This window comes from Grammomys surdaster, unplaced genomic scaffold (genome assembly GCF_004785775.1).
Source record: "Grammomys surdaster isolate TR1022 unplaced genomic scaffold, NIH_TR_1.0 1089, whole genome shotgun sequence".
Taxonomy (NCBI): Eukaryota; Metazoa; Chordata; class Mammalia; order Rodentia; family Muridae; genus Grammomys; species Grammomys surdaster.
Genome location: NW_021605508.1, coordinates 142074 through 157348, shown reverse-complemented (window position 1 = coordinate 157348; position 15275 = coordinate 142074). Strand labels below are relative to the sequence as shown.

General features: G+C 41.2%; 1 protein-coding gene across 1 annotated transcript; it reads right to left on the bottom strand.

Moving 5' to 3' along the window:
- Positions 1-1814: 1814 nt before the first annotated feature.
- Positions 1815-10531, bottom strand: LOC114634778 (carcinoembryonic antigen-related cell adhesion molecule 3-like). The gene is made up of 4 exons (XM_028783364.1): positions 10468-10531; positions 9075-9434; positions 4866-5225; positions 1815-1933 (listed from the first exon to the last, which is right to left on the bottom strand). The coding sequence occupies exons 1-4, from the start codon at positions 10529-10531 to the stop codon at positions 1815-1817; spliced, it is 903 nt and encodes a 300-aa protein (XP_028639197.1).
- Positions 10532-15275: the final 4744 nt, after the last annotated feature.

The window sequence follows — 15275 nt, the reverse complement described above, 5'->3', positions numbered from 1 at the left end:
CAAATCATTCAGAGGTGGTTTACTAATATGTTCATTGAGTATAATACTACTAGGTCTTCCCATCAGACATATGACCTGTCTAGCCACAAGTTCATGCTCTTAAACATCTATACACATAAAATAAAATGTATAAAGGACAGACAGGCAGTGGTTATGGATATCTTTAATAGGAGCATTTAGGAGGCAGAGTCAATGAGATCTCTGAGTTCAAGTCCAGCTTGGTCTCAGAGAAAGATACATAAAAGTAAGGGCTACACAGGCAAATCATGCCTTAACTGCCCCTCTCCAAATTTAAAGGTTAAAAAAAAGAATATGAGAGGTAAACTGGATCTGTATGGCTGTGTGGCTGAGGCAGAAATTTCAAAAATGCAATTCCTGTTATTTCTGGAAGAGGACTCTCCTAGCCTTGTCCATCTCCTATCACTGAGAAATAAACATTGTAAAGGTAATAAACTCCCTCGGGGTCTAGGATACAAGGTCACCATACAAAAATCTCCATATTATGTGAGAACAGGGCATTATCTGTGATGAACAACATAGTCCAGCCAGCAACTATGACCTAATAGCCCAAAGATCACAGATTGCTGTTAGAGGCTCCTATAAGGATCGTGGGAACTGATGGAAAGATGCAGGGATGCAAAATAATGCCATCAGTAAACAGATAGTATTATACTGTCAAGGAAGTGCTAGGGATTAAATTTGTTGTCAATTCTACCACAAACACTTCCACCAATATCATAATAATAAGATAAGATCTTCATAAAGAAGAAATCCTTTATCCTCATTCTTTTGATGGAAGTGTTTGTTGTATAAGGGTAGGAATATAGTTGGAAAAGTGATATAATAGTCAGATATGGGAAGATTTTCATGGTAAAAATTGAGATATGTAAGATCATATATCATCACGCACAGGTAAAAAGTTCTCAATAATAAGGGGAAAATCAGAAAATAATTTAACCAGCAAAGAACATGAAAACCAAAGTAATGGCTCCTCTTGGAGTCACCTATCCCAAAGTAATGGCTTCCACAAACAAGGAAGTAGACACAATCCAACAAAAAGATATCAAAGTGAGCTAGGCACACTAGTGCATGCTCTATCAAAATGTGCCCTTCTCTCTCCAATATTGGGGAGGCAGAGGCAAACAGGTCTCTGTAATTTCAAGCCCAGCCTAGTGAATTTCAAGACAGCCCAAGGTATATATCCAGAGAGTGAAAGTCTCAAAACAAATAAGGCATGACTGTAGGAATATCCAAACAAATCAATAAGGACACAGATTAACTGATAAATTAATTGCAAGAAAGCACAAAATGTAAATGAATTAATGAATCAATACAGGATAAAATTTGAGAATTCAATAGAGAGAAACACTGATGAAAATCTATATGGTACTGAAAATGAACATTTATAAGTCTAAAACTTTATGAAAGGCTTATGGATAAAATCTGTCATGCATAGGGTTGTGTTATGAGGGCTTGAATGTCAGATAGAGAAGTTGGATCATTCCATCAAGAACAAACATCAACTAGCAGAAACCCCAACTTGGAACATCCTTGCCTTAACTACATGTCAGCCCTGCAGAATTCAGGAGCCCTAGGCAGTGACTCAGTGGGGGTTTCTTCACACTGGGGGACACTGACATATTATGCATCCTCTGAGAAATGGCTATGCCTATCAATAGCAATTTGTTGCAGAAAATTTGTCCATGTTGTCTCTGAACTTGGTTGGGTTTTAGTCATGAATCTCAAACTGGGATCAGCAACCCATTCCTTAATAATGCAATTAAAAGAACTGAAAGAATACTGGTAAGCAGTATTTATTTGGAATAGAGAGTAAGGAAAGAAGTAACAGATGTGTTTGGCTTTCGTCTTCGATTCTTCGAGGGCCTTGGTTTACTAGTTGGTCTTTGAAAGAGTGAAGCCCGACTTCCAGGTTCTGAAATGAGATGAACATTTAAATAGAAAACTAATGATAACTATGTCTAAGCAGTCCTGACCAGGGTATAAACCCACTTACCAATTCCATCATTTTCTGGGTTCAATCGCATCTTATACTATAATGTGGTATGGTGAAATCTCTTTCCAAAGAGAAAGTTCCCCTTTGACTAGGGCCTTTCTCTTCCCTCATCATGAGACCCCTGGGAGGGAGATTCCCTTTTTATATGGGAGTTCATTGTTTCAGTCATCTAATGGGCTGAAAGATACAAATGTCTCTTAAAATATCTTCCTTTCTGCCAAACAGGCTATAATATGCAAAAAGTATTAGGTACATCCAGTATATAAGACCAATTCCTGCAAGGATTAATTTTTTGAGAGTACAAAAAGGTCTTAGATCAATATCTAAGTGCTGTGGGATCCCTTTTTGATTAAATGTAGAAGTTACAAATTGGCTTGAAGCTGGTGAATCCATGAAGAGAGAGAGTCCAGTGTGTCACAGCTGTTGAGGATAACACTGGCCAGAGGGTGCATGTGAGTGTAAGTTTTTTTTACTATGTAAAATAAAAAGCAACCCAAATTTTGCAGCAATGTCAAATGTCATGGTTAGAGCATATTTAGAAGAAACCTGTCCCAGATCTGTGAACAGTCAGGCACAGAGGGACAGAGCCAACCCCAGTGTGAAATGCATTTTCTTTCTTCCTCTTCATAAGACCCAGGAATCACAAAGCAAGTTGCATCAAATGCTTCCAGAATATACAATCTAACAGAACTAATCATGTTTAGGGTTTTATATTGTGTCATTGGATCACAGGAGTCACCTTGAGGCAATGTGATGATACGAGATGTAGGTACACATGTTAGGGACATTAGACAGCACTAAATGTGTTACCTATTTCTTGAGAAGCCACATGAAGATGGTTAGCCACACTAGGAGGAAGATGACATTAAAGGGGAAATGGAGAAAACAAGCAAGACTTTGGAGCTGGTGGCCTGGTCCTTCTACATTTAGCCACTGGGTAGTCAATATAGAGTTGCAAGATGTGTTTCTGTCTCTTAGCTTATTACACACACCACCACCACAGAAGTAAAGATACATGGAAAGAAACACACGAGGGACTCGGTGTGTGTGTGTGTGTGTGTGTGTGTGTGTGTGTGTGTCTGTCTGTCTGTCTGTCTGTGCTATAGGGTGTGGGCATATTATGGAGCCTAAGTGGAAAGGTTGTTTCTTCTGAACCAACCAATTTCTACACCAGGAACCAGGAAAGGCACCCATTTAGGTGGGAATGTAAGGGTATGGGTGAACACCAGTTCAGGGACATACATTCCCGAATGAAGGAACAGGGTTAAGTGACAGGAAAGGAGTAACACTAGCAGAAATGTGAATGACAGCAACAATTGGAGTTCAAATGACTACCAAAACTCCCAGGAGCAAGATCTAAATGACTACATGAGGAGTGTCACACTGAGAACTGCTATATACGGAGGCATCCCTTGGATGGTCATGTACTTATCTTTCTCCTTAGGATGCTCATACACTTGTCTTTCCAGGTGGGTAAGGAATAGATCTGAGAAATGGGGCAAAGGTCATAGCCTCCAGGATGAGTAGGGAGTGGACACTGTCAGATATACTAGGACTCTACCTGTAATTTTTAATCTCTTGAAGGGTTCTAAGACATCAATTCGTAAACTCATCCATCTACCTCCACCATATATTCACAAACTAATCTGCCTCCACCCATTTGTCCACTCATTACTAATTCCATTCTTCCATCATCATAAAAGTATTGAGTGAGTTGCACATTAGACCCCGTGTCTTGTGGAATCTTCATGGAGGAATGAGGCAAAGCCTTCTCCCTATGCTTCAGGAGGAGTAAACTCACCACACTAGGAAATCTATGACTGAAGCCCGGAGTATTGAAGTAGAAGAATTAGGCTGGAAAGGAGTTCAGTATTCAATTATGGCTTTATTACAAGTCAAAACTGACTGTCAATTTGTTGCTTCGACTGCCTGGACCATATTCTCTCTGTGAGACACTGATAATAAGGTGAAAATTTCTGAACCCACAGCATTCCTCTGACCCACAGACACTTGATAAAACCTCATAGGGTAGATAGGTTTGGGCTGTGACTATACATAGTCATTTTGTGCTTCTGATGTGCCAATCATGGACTGTGTAACCTTCATTCAACCAGTGTCTTTGCTGTGTCTCTGATTCCCTATAGTAGTACACATGGTAACTTATCATTAAGTCTATAAGTGAAAATCAAATATTATTAATGTCCTAAACTTGAGACTGAAGAGCTGTTAAAATCAGGGGTGCATATTATTATTTGCATAAAGAAGAGACTTCCATAGACTGAACTCCTGAAGCCAATCAGTTGCCAAGAGGACCTATGTTCCCTTGGGGATCCAAACTTTCCATGTGAATTCTCAAGACTATCAGGACAGTCAGTATGTTGTATAACCACCCATCTAGCTATTCTGTCCATGCTGAATCTCAGAAAAAGGAGATGCCCAAATGACATAGCCTAATCATAATTGTTGTGACAGATACTTGGTTCTTCTACATGCTCCAAGACTTGGATGCAGAATGACACATTGCTTCCAGTCAGCTCTAGCAGGTAGTCAAATACAAGCAACACCAGAAAGCTTTCTTAGGGCTTTGTTCAGGGTAAAAGCACAGATAGTCTGAGCTGAGGATGACATCCTTGGACTGAGTTACTACACTACTATCTGCAGGTTCCAGTCAGGTGAAGTTTTCTGATGTATTTCAGGTTATCCCATGATGCATGTCTTTTACTAAATTCCCAAGCCCAACTTTGAGTACAAAGTCCAGAGGAGAGGAAGGTACATTCTAAGCCTCAATATCTTAGGTATACAGGGAGGAGTAAACACTACCATCACCCAGGAGACACAAAGAACCACTTACTGTTTACTTGGAGGTCCAACATGGCCCATTCTGATTTCAAATCCACAGATATGGTTCGGAGGGTATAAATCCCTGTGTCTTTCTGTGTGACATTCAAGAGCAGCAGGGATCCATCATTGCTTACTTTCAATCTGTCATAATATGCATGCCCCAGTATAGTTGAATTGGTGAAAAATGAATGGCTTGCTATCATCAAATGGTCAAGTGGAAGTACTCCTTTGTGCCAGGCAAAGCCATAAGATTTCTCTGGCAGATTATAAGCAAGCAGAGAAATATTGTCATTTTCTTCAACAATATGGGGCACCAACCCAATTTTGAGTTGAGAAGGGGTAAGATGACTCCTGTAGCCAAAAAGTGGGCCTAGAAGCAAAAAAAGAAATATTAAAAAGACAATCAAAAGTGATTCCTCATCACCATCTCCGACCTCATGCTGTACTACAGACCAATAGTGATAAAACATGCATGGTATTGGTACTGAGACAGGCAGGAAGATCAATGGAATAGAATTGAAGACCCAGAAATGAATCCACACACCTATGGTCTTTGACAAAGGAGCTAAAACTGTCTAGTGGGAAAAGGACAGCTTTTTCAACAAATGGTGCTGGTTCAACTGGAGGACAACATGCAGAAGAATGAAAATTGATCCATTCTTATCTCCTTGTACAAAGCTCAAGTCCAAGTGGATAAAGGACCTCCACATAAAACCAGATACACTGAAACTAATAGAAGACAAGGTGGGGAAGAATCTCAAATACTTGGGCACAGGGGAAAAGTTCCTGAACAGAACACCAATGACTTATGCTCTAAGATCAAGAATTGACAAATGGGACTTCATAAAATTGCAAAGCTTCTGTAAGGCAAAGGACACTGTCAATAGGACAAAATGACAACTAACAGATTGGGAAAAGATCTTTACCAATCACACATCCAATGGAGGGCTAATATCCGATATATACCAAGAACTCAAGAAATTAGACTCCAGACAACCAAATAACCCTATTTAAAAATGGGGTATAGAGCTAAACAAAGAATTTTCAACTGAGGAAACTCGAATGGCTGAGAAGCATCTACAGAAATGTTCAGCATCCTTATTCATCAGGGAAATGCAAATCAAAACAGCCCTGAGATTCCACATCACACCAGTCAGAATAGCTAAGATCAAAATCTCAAGTGATAGTAAATGCTAGCAAGGATGCGGAGAAAGAGAAACACTCCTCCATTGTTGGTGGGATTGCAAGATGGTGCAACCACTTTGGAAATCAGTCTGACAGTTCCTCAGAAAATTGGACATAGCATTACCTGAGGACCCAAGCTATACCACTCCTGGCCATATATCCAGAAGATGCTCTAACATATAAACAAGGACATATTCTTCACTATATTCATAACAGCCTTATTTATAATAGCCAGAAGCTGGAAAGAACCCAGATGTCCTTCAACAGAGGAATGAATACAGAAAATGTGGTACATTTACACAATGGAGTATTACTCACCTATTAAAAACAATGAATTTGAGAAATTCTTAGGTAAATGGATGGAACTAGAAAATATCATCCTGAGTGAAGCAACTGTTAGTAATCTGTTAAACTCCACCTCCACAGTCACCTGGCAACATCCAGGTATGCTCCTCCCCAGAGTTACCTGGCAACAGGCAGGTAGCCCTGCCCACTATAAAAGGGGCTGCTTGGCCCCTCCTCTCTCTCTTGGCTTCTTGACTCAGCACCTGCAGGTTGTCCTCTCCCCTCGCCCCTTCCTTTCCCCCTCTCTCCATGTGGTCAAGGCCGGCCTCCACTCCTCTACCCTCTCTATTCTTCTCTCTCTCCTGCTCTCCCACCCTCTTAATAAACCTCTCCTCGTGGAACCGTCTAGTCTGCTGTGATCTGTCTAAGCTGTGCACGGAAATCTTTTTAGTAACCTAATCACAAAAGAACACACATGGTGTTCACTCACTGATTATTGGATATTAGCCCAGAACCTTGAAATGCCCAAGATTCAACTCACAGGCTACATGAAGCTAATGAAGAAGGAAGACCAAGTGGGGGTGCTTCGGTCCTTCTTAGAAGGAGCAACAAAAGTACTCAAGGGAGCAAATATGGAGACAAAGTGTGGAATAGAAACTGAAAGTGGGGCTGTCTGGACACTGCTCCACCTGAGTATCCATCCCATGTGCAGTCACCAAAGGTAGATGCTGATGTGGATGTCAGGAGGTGCATGCTTCCAGAAGCTTGATATAGCTGTGTCCTTAGAGGTCTGCCAGAATTTGACATATTCAGAGGCAGATGCTCACAGCTTACCATTGAACTGATCATGGGGTACCCAATGGAGGAATCAGGGTGAAGACTGAAAGAGCTGAAAGAGTTTGCAACTCCATGAGTAGAGCAAGAATACCAACCAACCAGAGTTCCCAGGGTCTAAACCACCAGCCTGGGAGCACTTAGGGAGGGATCCATGGCCCCATCTGTATATGAAAGGGAGGATGGCCCTGTTGGACATAGGTGGGAGAGGAGATCCTTGGTCCCATGAAGGCTGGAGGCTGAGTGTGGGGGAATTTGAAAGTGGGGAGGTGGGAGCAGGGGGGTATGTGGGGCCACATCCTCATAGAAGCAGGAAGAGGGGGGATGGGATAGGGTATTACTGGGGGGGATGGGGTAAGGGAATAACATCTGAAATGTAAATAAAATATCCAATAAAAAAGTGAATCCTCTGTATTTGGTGGGAAGAAAGATATGAGTCCTGAGCAGGTGTGTCCATCACATAGTCTTTATGTGTGGGTGAGGGTGTGTTTATCCTACTTGTTGGAGGTCAGCAACACAAATGCCATGCCCTCAGTGCCCACGAACTTCTATATGATACTCTCCCCTACTCTGTCTGTGTGACTCACTGTTCACAGCTTTCAGATCTGTGCTCAGACCCACAATGGGTAGAGGAGGTTGCCTCCCACAGAATCTTCTTCAACAGAAAATGGGCCTACATATTGACACATTTTGCATTGAACGTTTTATGGTGCATTCTCAATGCACTTGGTCATGCCCCTTGCCATACAGTAGAAGACATTGTGGCCTGTGATCAGTCTTTTAATCTTGGAAGACCCAATGCCTAGAAAGGGCTCAATTGATAAATGAATGAATGGATAGATGGATGTGTGCTCCAGGTCACTGTATGTCCATGTATTAAGTTACCAGATTCTCAGGTTTTAAGATAGTTATAGTTTCCATACTCCAATTTAATTTATTGTCATTGACTCTTTGCAATGGGGAAGGGAACATGCACTCAAGCATGTATCCGTATATGTATGACTCAGTTTTCTCCTTCCACCATGTGGGACATGAAGATTGAACTTAGGTCATCAGGGATGACAAGTGCCCACACCCACTGAGTCATCTTACAGTTTGCTTTTAATTTGAAGAGACATCTTGCCATACATGGTGACATAAGTTTTCAGAATATACTTACCAAGGTAATTAATGAACTTGGAAAATGAACAATGCAACTTTTCTCTCCCCATCTTATTATTTTTTTGTTCACTGAGAGTTTTCAGGTTCTCAACTGCTGTCTACCTTGCTGTGACTTCTCATATCATGTTGCAAACAAAACCCTGAGTCTCCTCAGAAGCTCTTATCATCTCCAGGAGACTGCAGACAATCACTCAGGTAACCAGATAACCTCTTCCAGCACAGAGATAGGGAATGGTGTAGGAACCTTTAGTAGGATTTCCTGCCACTGTCTATACATTTGCATGAAGATCAAGGAGCCAGCTCCACAGCCTCTGATGTCCGATCTTTTCTCCCTCCTTTGAGAACACCTTCACTACCAGCAGTGCCTCTGAATATTGTTGCTCTGATATCAGCTCTGCTATCCTCTCACACTCTTAGCTGAGTCTTGGACAGAAGTCTGGATCCAGGGTCAATAAAGATCCCATGTTTTCCTCATCTATTCCTCAACTCAGGTTCAGGTTCAAGGATCTGATTTGAGGTTGACATCCTTGTCTGAGTTACTCAGCACAAGTCCTCCTCTCTGCAAGTGCAGTCAAGTGAGGGATTCTGGTCTATGAAAGTTTGTCTCCAAAATGCATATCCTGCACTAAATCCTCACACAACAACATGCAGACACAATGCAGAGGGGAGGTAGACAGTTCAGGCTTAACACTCCTCTGAATGTACAACAGAATAAATCCCACCCAACAACAGAATTCCCAAAAAATTGACTTACTGTGTACAAAGAATTCTGCATGTATTATTTCAGGTCTTGAGGCTGAATCAAGTATTTGTAGGGTGTAGTATCCTGAGTCTTTTCTAGTGACACTTTTGATCAGCAGAGATCCATTGTTGAGTACTGTCTCTCTACCACTGTGTGCAAGTCCCACCACACTAGAATTGGTAGCTATCACATGTCTTGCAATTTCACAACTCTTGAGCGCTGCAACTCCTGTGTACCATGAAACGGTTTTAACCTTCTTTGGCAAATTATGCACTAACAGAAGAACATTGTCCCCTTGAACAGCAATGGGAGGCACTGATTCAATGGTGAGCTTGGCAGTAGTGGGAAGCAGCCAGCAGGTTAAAAGGGAGACTAGAAAGGAAGAGAGAAATTCTATGAACACTGGGACCTCTATATTTGATGGAAAGATGAAATCTGTGTCCTGAGTGGTCATGCTTATCACTCAGCCTAGCTGGGTAGGTGAGGATGGCACCATTATACTTGGAAGAGATGAGCAATATACCTTCTTCTCCTTCAGTGGCTCTGAACCTGTTCATTTCTATGTATGGAACTCTCTCCTTCAACATCTTAAGGACTTCCTACACTTCCTTCAGACACTTGCTCACATTCAGAGTACTTGGGCTAAATGATGTCTTATGTTACCTATTACTCGAGAGATCTTCACTCCCTTTTTTTCTCTGTTCTCTCTTTGGTCTGAGGTCTCTGATTCTACTTTAAGACGGAATTTCTGTTTTAACTTACAGTCCACTAGTCTAGGGATTTATTAGAACCAAGATGAGCCTGACATCTTTGGCATACCCACAACTGATAAAGGCTTGGATATCTTTTGATGACTGATATACATGTCAGGGCTATGCATATCCATGAGCCTATTTGAAAAATGCTGAAATATAAAGCTAATGACACTTTTAGTATAAATGTTTTGTATAGTTTGCATGTGTGTGGAAGGTGAATGCTTCCACATGTGTACACTTGTGTGCATTTGGGTATAGGTGAATGCGTACACAGCATATACATGGAAGTCAAACACCTTGTATGTGTTGGGAATTGAACTCATGTCTTAGGTTTGGCAGCCAGCAGCATTACCATTAAGTCATCTCAATGGCTCTCCCTAGTTTGGTTTTTAATTAGACAGTCATTCTTATGGTTGGGAACATTAGTCCTCAGAATATAATTTTCCATGTGACTGACTTGGAATAAAAAAAATGGTGCCATTTCTCCATTCTATTATCTTTTGTCACTCCCTGATAAGGAGTGCCTACCACTGTCTATGTCCAATTCCCAAAAGTCTGAGTCTATCCCCAGGTTCATGTCTTCTTCAGGGACTTCAGCAAAGCTCTGAATTTCCCTTCTCCCACTCAGTGCCAAAGAGTAGCCTTCTCACCTGTGAGCATGAGCCCCTGCCAGGAAGTACAGTCTTTACTGGAAAGTGCAACAGAGTCCATCATGACCTCTGCCACCTGCCACCTGCTCTGTGTTCTCTCTGTGAGAAGCTTCAGCTCCGGTGCTATTTCCACACTCTGCTCTCCTGTCAGTTATGCTGTCCTTCCTCCTTTTTATTTGCGTCTCCTCCCAGGTAGGAGCCCCTCCTAGAATTATATGGCCTGAAGACATTTCATGTGTACAAAACACATCAGTTCATTTTCCTCTATCTCCTGTTGCCTACTCTTCTCCCCTTTCCTCTCATTATGTGTCAGTCCAACCTACTGCACATTGAGCAATAAAGGTGATAAGGCTCCTTAGGCCCTTATATGGCCTTATATGGAGATATGGTGCTGTGAGATTTGCATACAAACAGAAAATTATAAAGGATGCAAATGAATATGCTTTACAAGCTTCCTAGAAAACTGATTGTTCTAACTTTCTTCTGCTATGATAAACATCCTGATTAAAAGCAGCTTAAGAGAACAAAGAACTTACAGATCAGACACACAGAGGTCAAAGCAATCTTTGAGTGAAAAATCTCTCTCTCTCTCTCTCTCTCTCTCTCTCTCTCTCTCTCTCTCTCTACCTCTCTTTCTCAGGGGTACATGGTTCACTATCTTTTTGAGACAATCCAGAACCACCTGCATAGGGATGGCACCACCCATAGTGGCATCTGCCCTCCTAATTCAATTAAGACACTCCAGAGTGTCCTCCACAGTTTTCTTCAAAGTGATCTATAAAAGACACTGACACAACTGACTCTCATCTATCCCCATTCCTGTGACATTAGGCTATGTACATTTGACAGTAAATGCTAACTATGACTGGAAGCACCCTGATATCCAAGGAAGTGGCTATCACTGTTAGCTGTGATCATCACATGTGCTCTTGTCCACAGCCTCAGACTTTCAGAGAGAAGACTTAGTTCAGAAGCAGCCCTTCTTGAGGTTAGCTTTCCGACTTCCTTGATTTTCAAGTATGGAACTCTTTGGTGTCAATCAATGAGATTTCAATTTATGAGAATGTAATGAAATTACTTTCATGGTCTATTGTGACTCAAGACAGGAATGCCTGGCACACTCACTTCCCCTTCCTATCAAAATGGCATCAGAGGTGAGTCAGTGACCAGGTGAGTCAGGAACAGTCCAGAAGCAAAGCTCTGATCTGCTTTGTGTACCCCATCTACTGTACATTTTCATCTTTCCTTTGACTGTCTCTGAGCATGTTTAAAAGCAGTGGGAGTTCCTCCTAGGTCAAAAGGTCATATAGGAAATGGAGGAAAGTTGAAGACATGGTTTATTGTCAGAAAAAATTTTACTTGCTCTTACAAGGTCCCTACCTTCCCCTATAGGTAAAGGTTCCACTGCCTGCTCTATATATTCTGTAACTTCCCACATAAGATTGAACCTGGATGAATCAGAGAGACAAATAGAGAAGACAACTGAGGGCTACATCAGGAGGCTCAGGAGAAGGCTGAGACTTGATTGCACTCTCACAAACTAGAAAACACTTTCTTCATCTTACCAGAAAACCAAAAGACTCTCTACCCCAAAGCTTAGTGTAAATCCACTGAGCAGTGGATAGAATTTTGTTACATATAGTCCTATTGAAGCTGGTTGTGGAGCTATGGAGGAGATAAGCATGAGGTCTCTGTTGTTAATAATGAAGTACAGGTAAATATGTGTTTACAAGCATCCTGGAGATTACTATTAATAAGCCCATTAGAACTATGTAGATTGGTGAGGGCCGACTGAGATTTGTTCCTAGGTAGAAATAAGAAACTAAGATGTTATTAATGGGATATTAGAACAGTTTCATAAAACAGGAATGAAACTATTTCTAACTCTAATTTTTATATCAACAGAGGGCAGGAAAAGAGCCTATTCAAGGTCATGCTACAATGTCCTTCTCTGGGCCTAGATACAACCACACGTGGATTCCAAGTAGAAGTCAAAGCAAAGCTTAGTGGGAAATAACTTGGATACCATATACATGGCCCTGTCAGCACACACAAAAAGACTGAACTTTACTCTCATGTGCACTAAGACTGAGTCTGAGATGCACATATTCATTCATAACTGGGAATAACCTGGTTCTACTCTAAACAGGAATGGACCCTCGACTCCATTCTTGATCCAACCATGGGCTGTAAAATTTGAACTTGGGATAACAAAGGCTGTCAGTTTTAACCAAGTTATCCATGTGGGAGGTTTCATGACCCCAAGAGGAACTGGGTGTTCATGGTCTACTCTTATGTTTAGGTGGCTAAAATCAATAAGGAATCAAATTTACTCTCAGCTACACTTTGGGTTGTTTATACCATTTCTGCTGGAACTCACTGGATTCCATTTTCAACAATGATAAAGTAAATTTCATTCATTGTGACACTGGGTGAAGTAGAGTTTCCTTCAGACCATGTGAGAGGCTCTGATGATTTGACTGCCATATGCAGGTTGTATAATGAGACTCAGGATCTTCTGTGAGGTTGGAGTTGTCACTTGTAATGTTGGCCTTGGATAATAGTGCTCTGTAGGCAGGACAGAGAGAAGATGACCTTCTGTGGGATCTCTAATCCTTGCAAAGGCCTCTTTCCTCCTGTGTTGTCTCTCTTTACTCCACCCCAATAAAGTCCCTTAGGAAACTAGACATAGGTGACTCAGGCAGATCCAGGAAAATCTACATTCTACAATACCATGAACCCCACATGCTGAGTGGGAGAAACAGTCCATATCATATGTAAGCTGAACCTCAGTGTTTGATGTTATAGACCTTGGAGCTGAAGGCAGAGTTTCATTGACACTCCTTGTCCTTACAGACATACTGCCTGCCTGGAGCCAGAGAGTTCTGTGTTCCTCCAGCTGCATTGATCTCTAGTCTGTAGCCTAGGCGAACAACTTCCAAGATATTACTGCTAAAGTATCTCTTACAGGTATGAGTGAAAAAAACTTCCATTTAAGCTTCTTGAGCAGCAACCACACCTGTCTTCATGACTTTTTGTGTGTACAGAAATCCCACATGAGACTAAAATTCAGGTAACTATGCAAGATGGTTCATAATAAACATGAGGGTTTTTAAATCAGTGAGTTTCTGAGAAGAGAGAGTCCTAAGTTAGATGCAAGAAATACTGGGAGGCATAAAGCAAAGAAAAGTTGTTTATGTTGCAGAAGTGACAGTAGCACACAAGAAAACAAATAATTTATGGACTGCTATATGGAATTTTGCAGAAAATCTCCAGAGTCCTGTGCCTTAGTTGTAGAATCAAATCAAATTGTCCATTTGTTTTTGATTCCTAAACTCTTGTTTCTCTCAAGATTAACATCAGCTCCTCCTTGCTGAACAGACAGCTGAGAAGTCCTCCAGGGTAGAGACAGTAGATATGTGACTGCAGACAGATTACTCATGCTCACATCTGCTTCCCATGGTCTGTGTGAGCCTAAGCAGAACAAGCCCTGTGTTAGTTTCTGGATTTATTGGGAAAGACTCAACAAACTCTTCTCTTTTACATGCCAGGAAGAGAGACAGTGGCACAACAGATAACATAATGATTTCATCTGTAGTAGGTAGGACAGGGAGTCCAAAAATTCTGCAGAAATTCTCCCTAGACAGGAGTTCCTTTTGTAGATCTGTTTCCCAGATACAGGACTCATGATTAGTGAATATTAAAATCTCTATAATGTCACCTTCAATATGAACAAGACATAATCTTGGGACAGGACAGCTATCTAAATGATCAGCATCTATTACTATTTTCCTGAAGGAGAGACTGCATTAGACATAATCACTGAGGACACTAGGGTGTCAGGAGGACATATGTGTTCTCTTTCTCTCTTGGGAATCTTGACTATTTTGTGAAGTCTCATAAGTCATCAGAACAATTGATCAATGACATAGGCACCTGGGCAGATGTGCTCCTTTTGCTGAGACTCAGAAGAACATGCCCTGGTGATCTAACTTAAGGCTCTTATGGCATTACTCTGGCTGGTTCCATGAGCTAGGAGATTCAGACAGGTCTATTCAGTTATCTCTAACAGGTCATGTTCCACCCCTGCACACACTCTCCCAGAGTAAACTAAACTCAGAAGTCTGGGATACTAATCAGGAGCCAGGACATTCTAGTGGTCTCCCTTCTAATAATACTTAGTATTTCCCTCAGCCAAACCATACATGGAAACCAAAAGAAGTTTCTTGGTCCATATTTATGGAGAGAGACATAAAATCTAGGCTTATTTTTACTCTTTGGCTGAGATAAACCACTATACATCCTCCTCTCAGAAGGACTAATTCAGAATGAAAATTTTAATATTACAAACTGGTTGTGTCCTCACTAAATGCTCAAACCCAGTGTGGGCATAAAAAACTTGACAGGTAGTAAGCAAATCTACATATGTTTCTCTTGTTTTACTAAGTAGAAACACCACATATAACAACCAGAGATCAAAAAGAGTCATGAACTGTTTAGATGGTGAAATGCATGTGGTTCTTTGATGTCAACCTTTGAATCCATATGGTAAAAATTCCTTTTTACATCAGGGTGGCATTCTGAAGCATTGAAGATCCTTTGGTGTACATTTTCTCTCTTATACTGTATGCAGGCCTCAGAACACTGGTGGCTATTACAAAATAGGCAAGTTCATCCCTGTCAACTGCACTTTCCCCTTTGTATCAGTAGAATCTTCAATATTCTCTTGCCCATTAAGTATAAATTGAACATCTTCTGCTTCAGTTGCCTTGAGCTACAGTGATCTAATAGTAAATTGAGCAGTGTGG

What these genes read in the sequence shown, in the direction of transcription:
- LOC114634778 (XM_028783364.1), bottom strand. Translation starts at nt 10,531, where the DNA reads ATGATGGACTCTGTTGCACTTTCCAGTAAAGACTGTACTTCCTGGCAG. An exon ending in GCAGGGGCTCATGCTCACAG is followed by an intron (nt 9,435 to 10,467) that starts GTGAGAAGGCTA and finishes CTTCCTTTCTAG; the next exon opens with TCTCCCTTTTAACCTGCTGG. An exon ending in TGCAGAATTCTTTGTACACA is followed by an intron (nt 5,226 to 9,074) that starts GTAAGTCAATTT and finishes TTTTGCTTCTAG; the next exon opens with GCCCACTTTTTGGCTACAGG.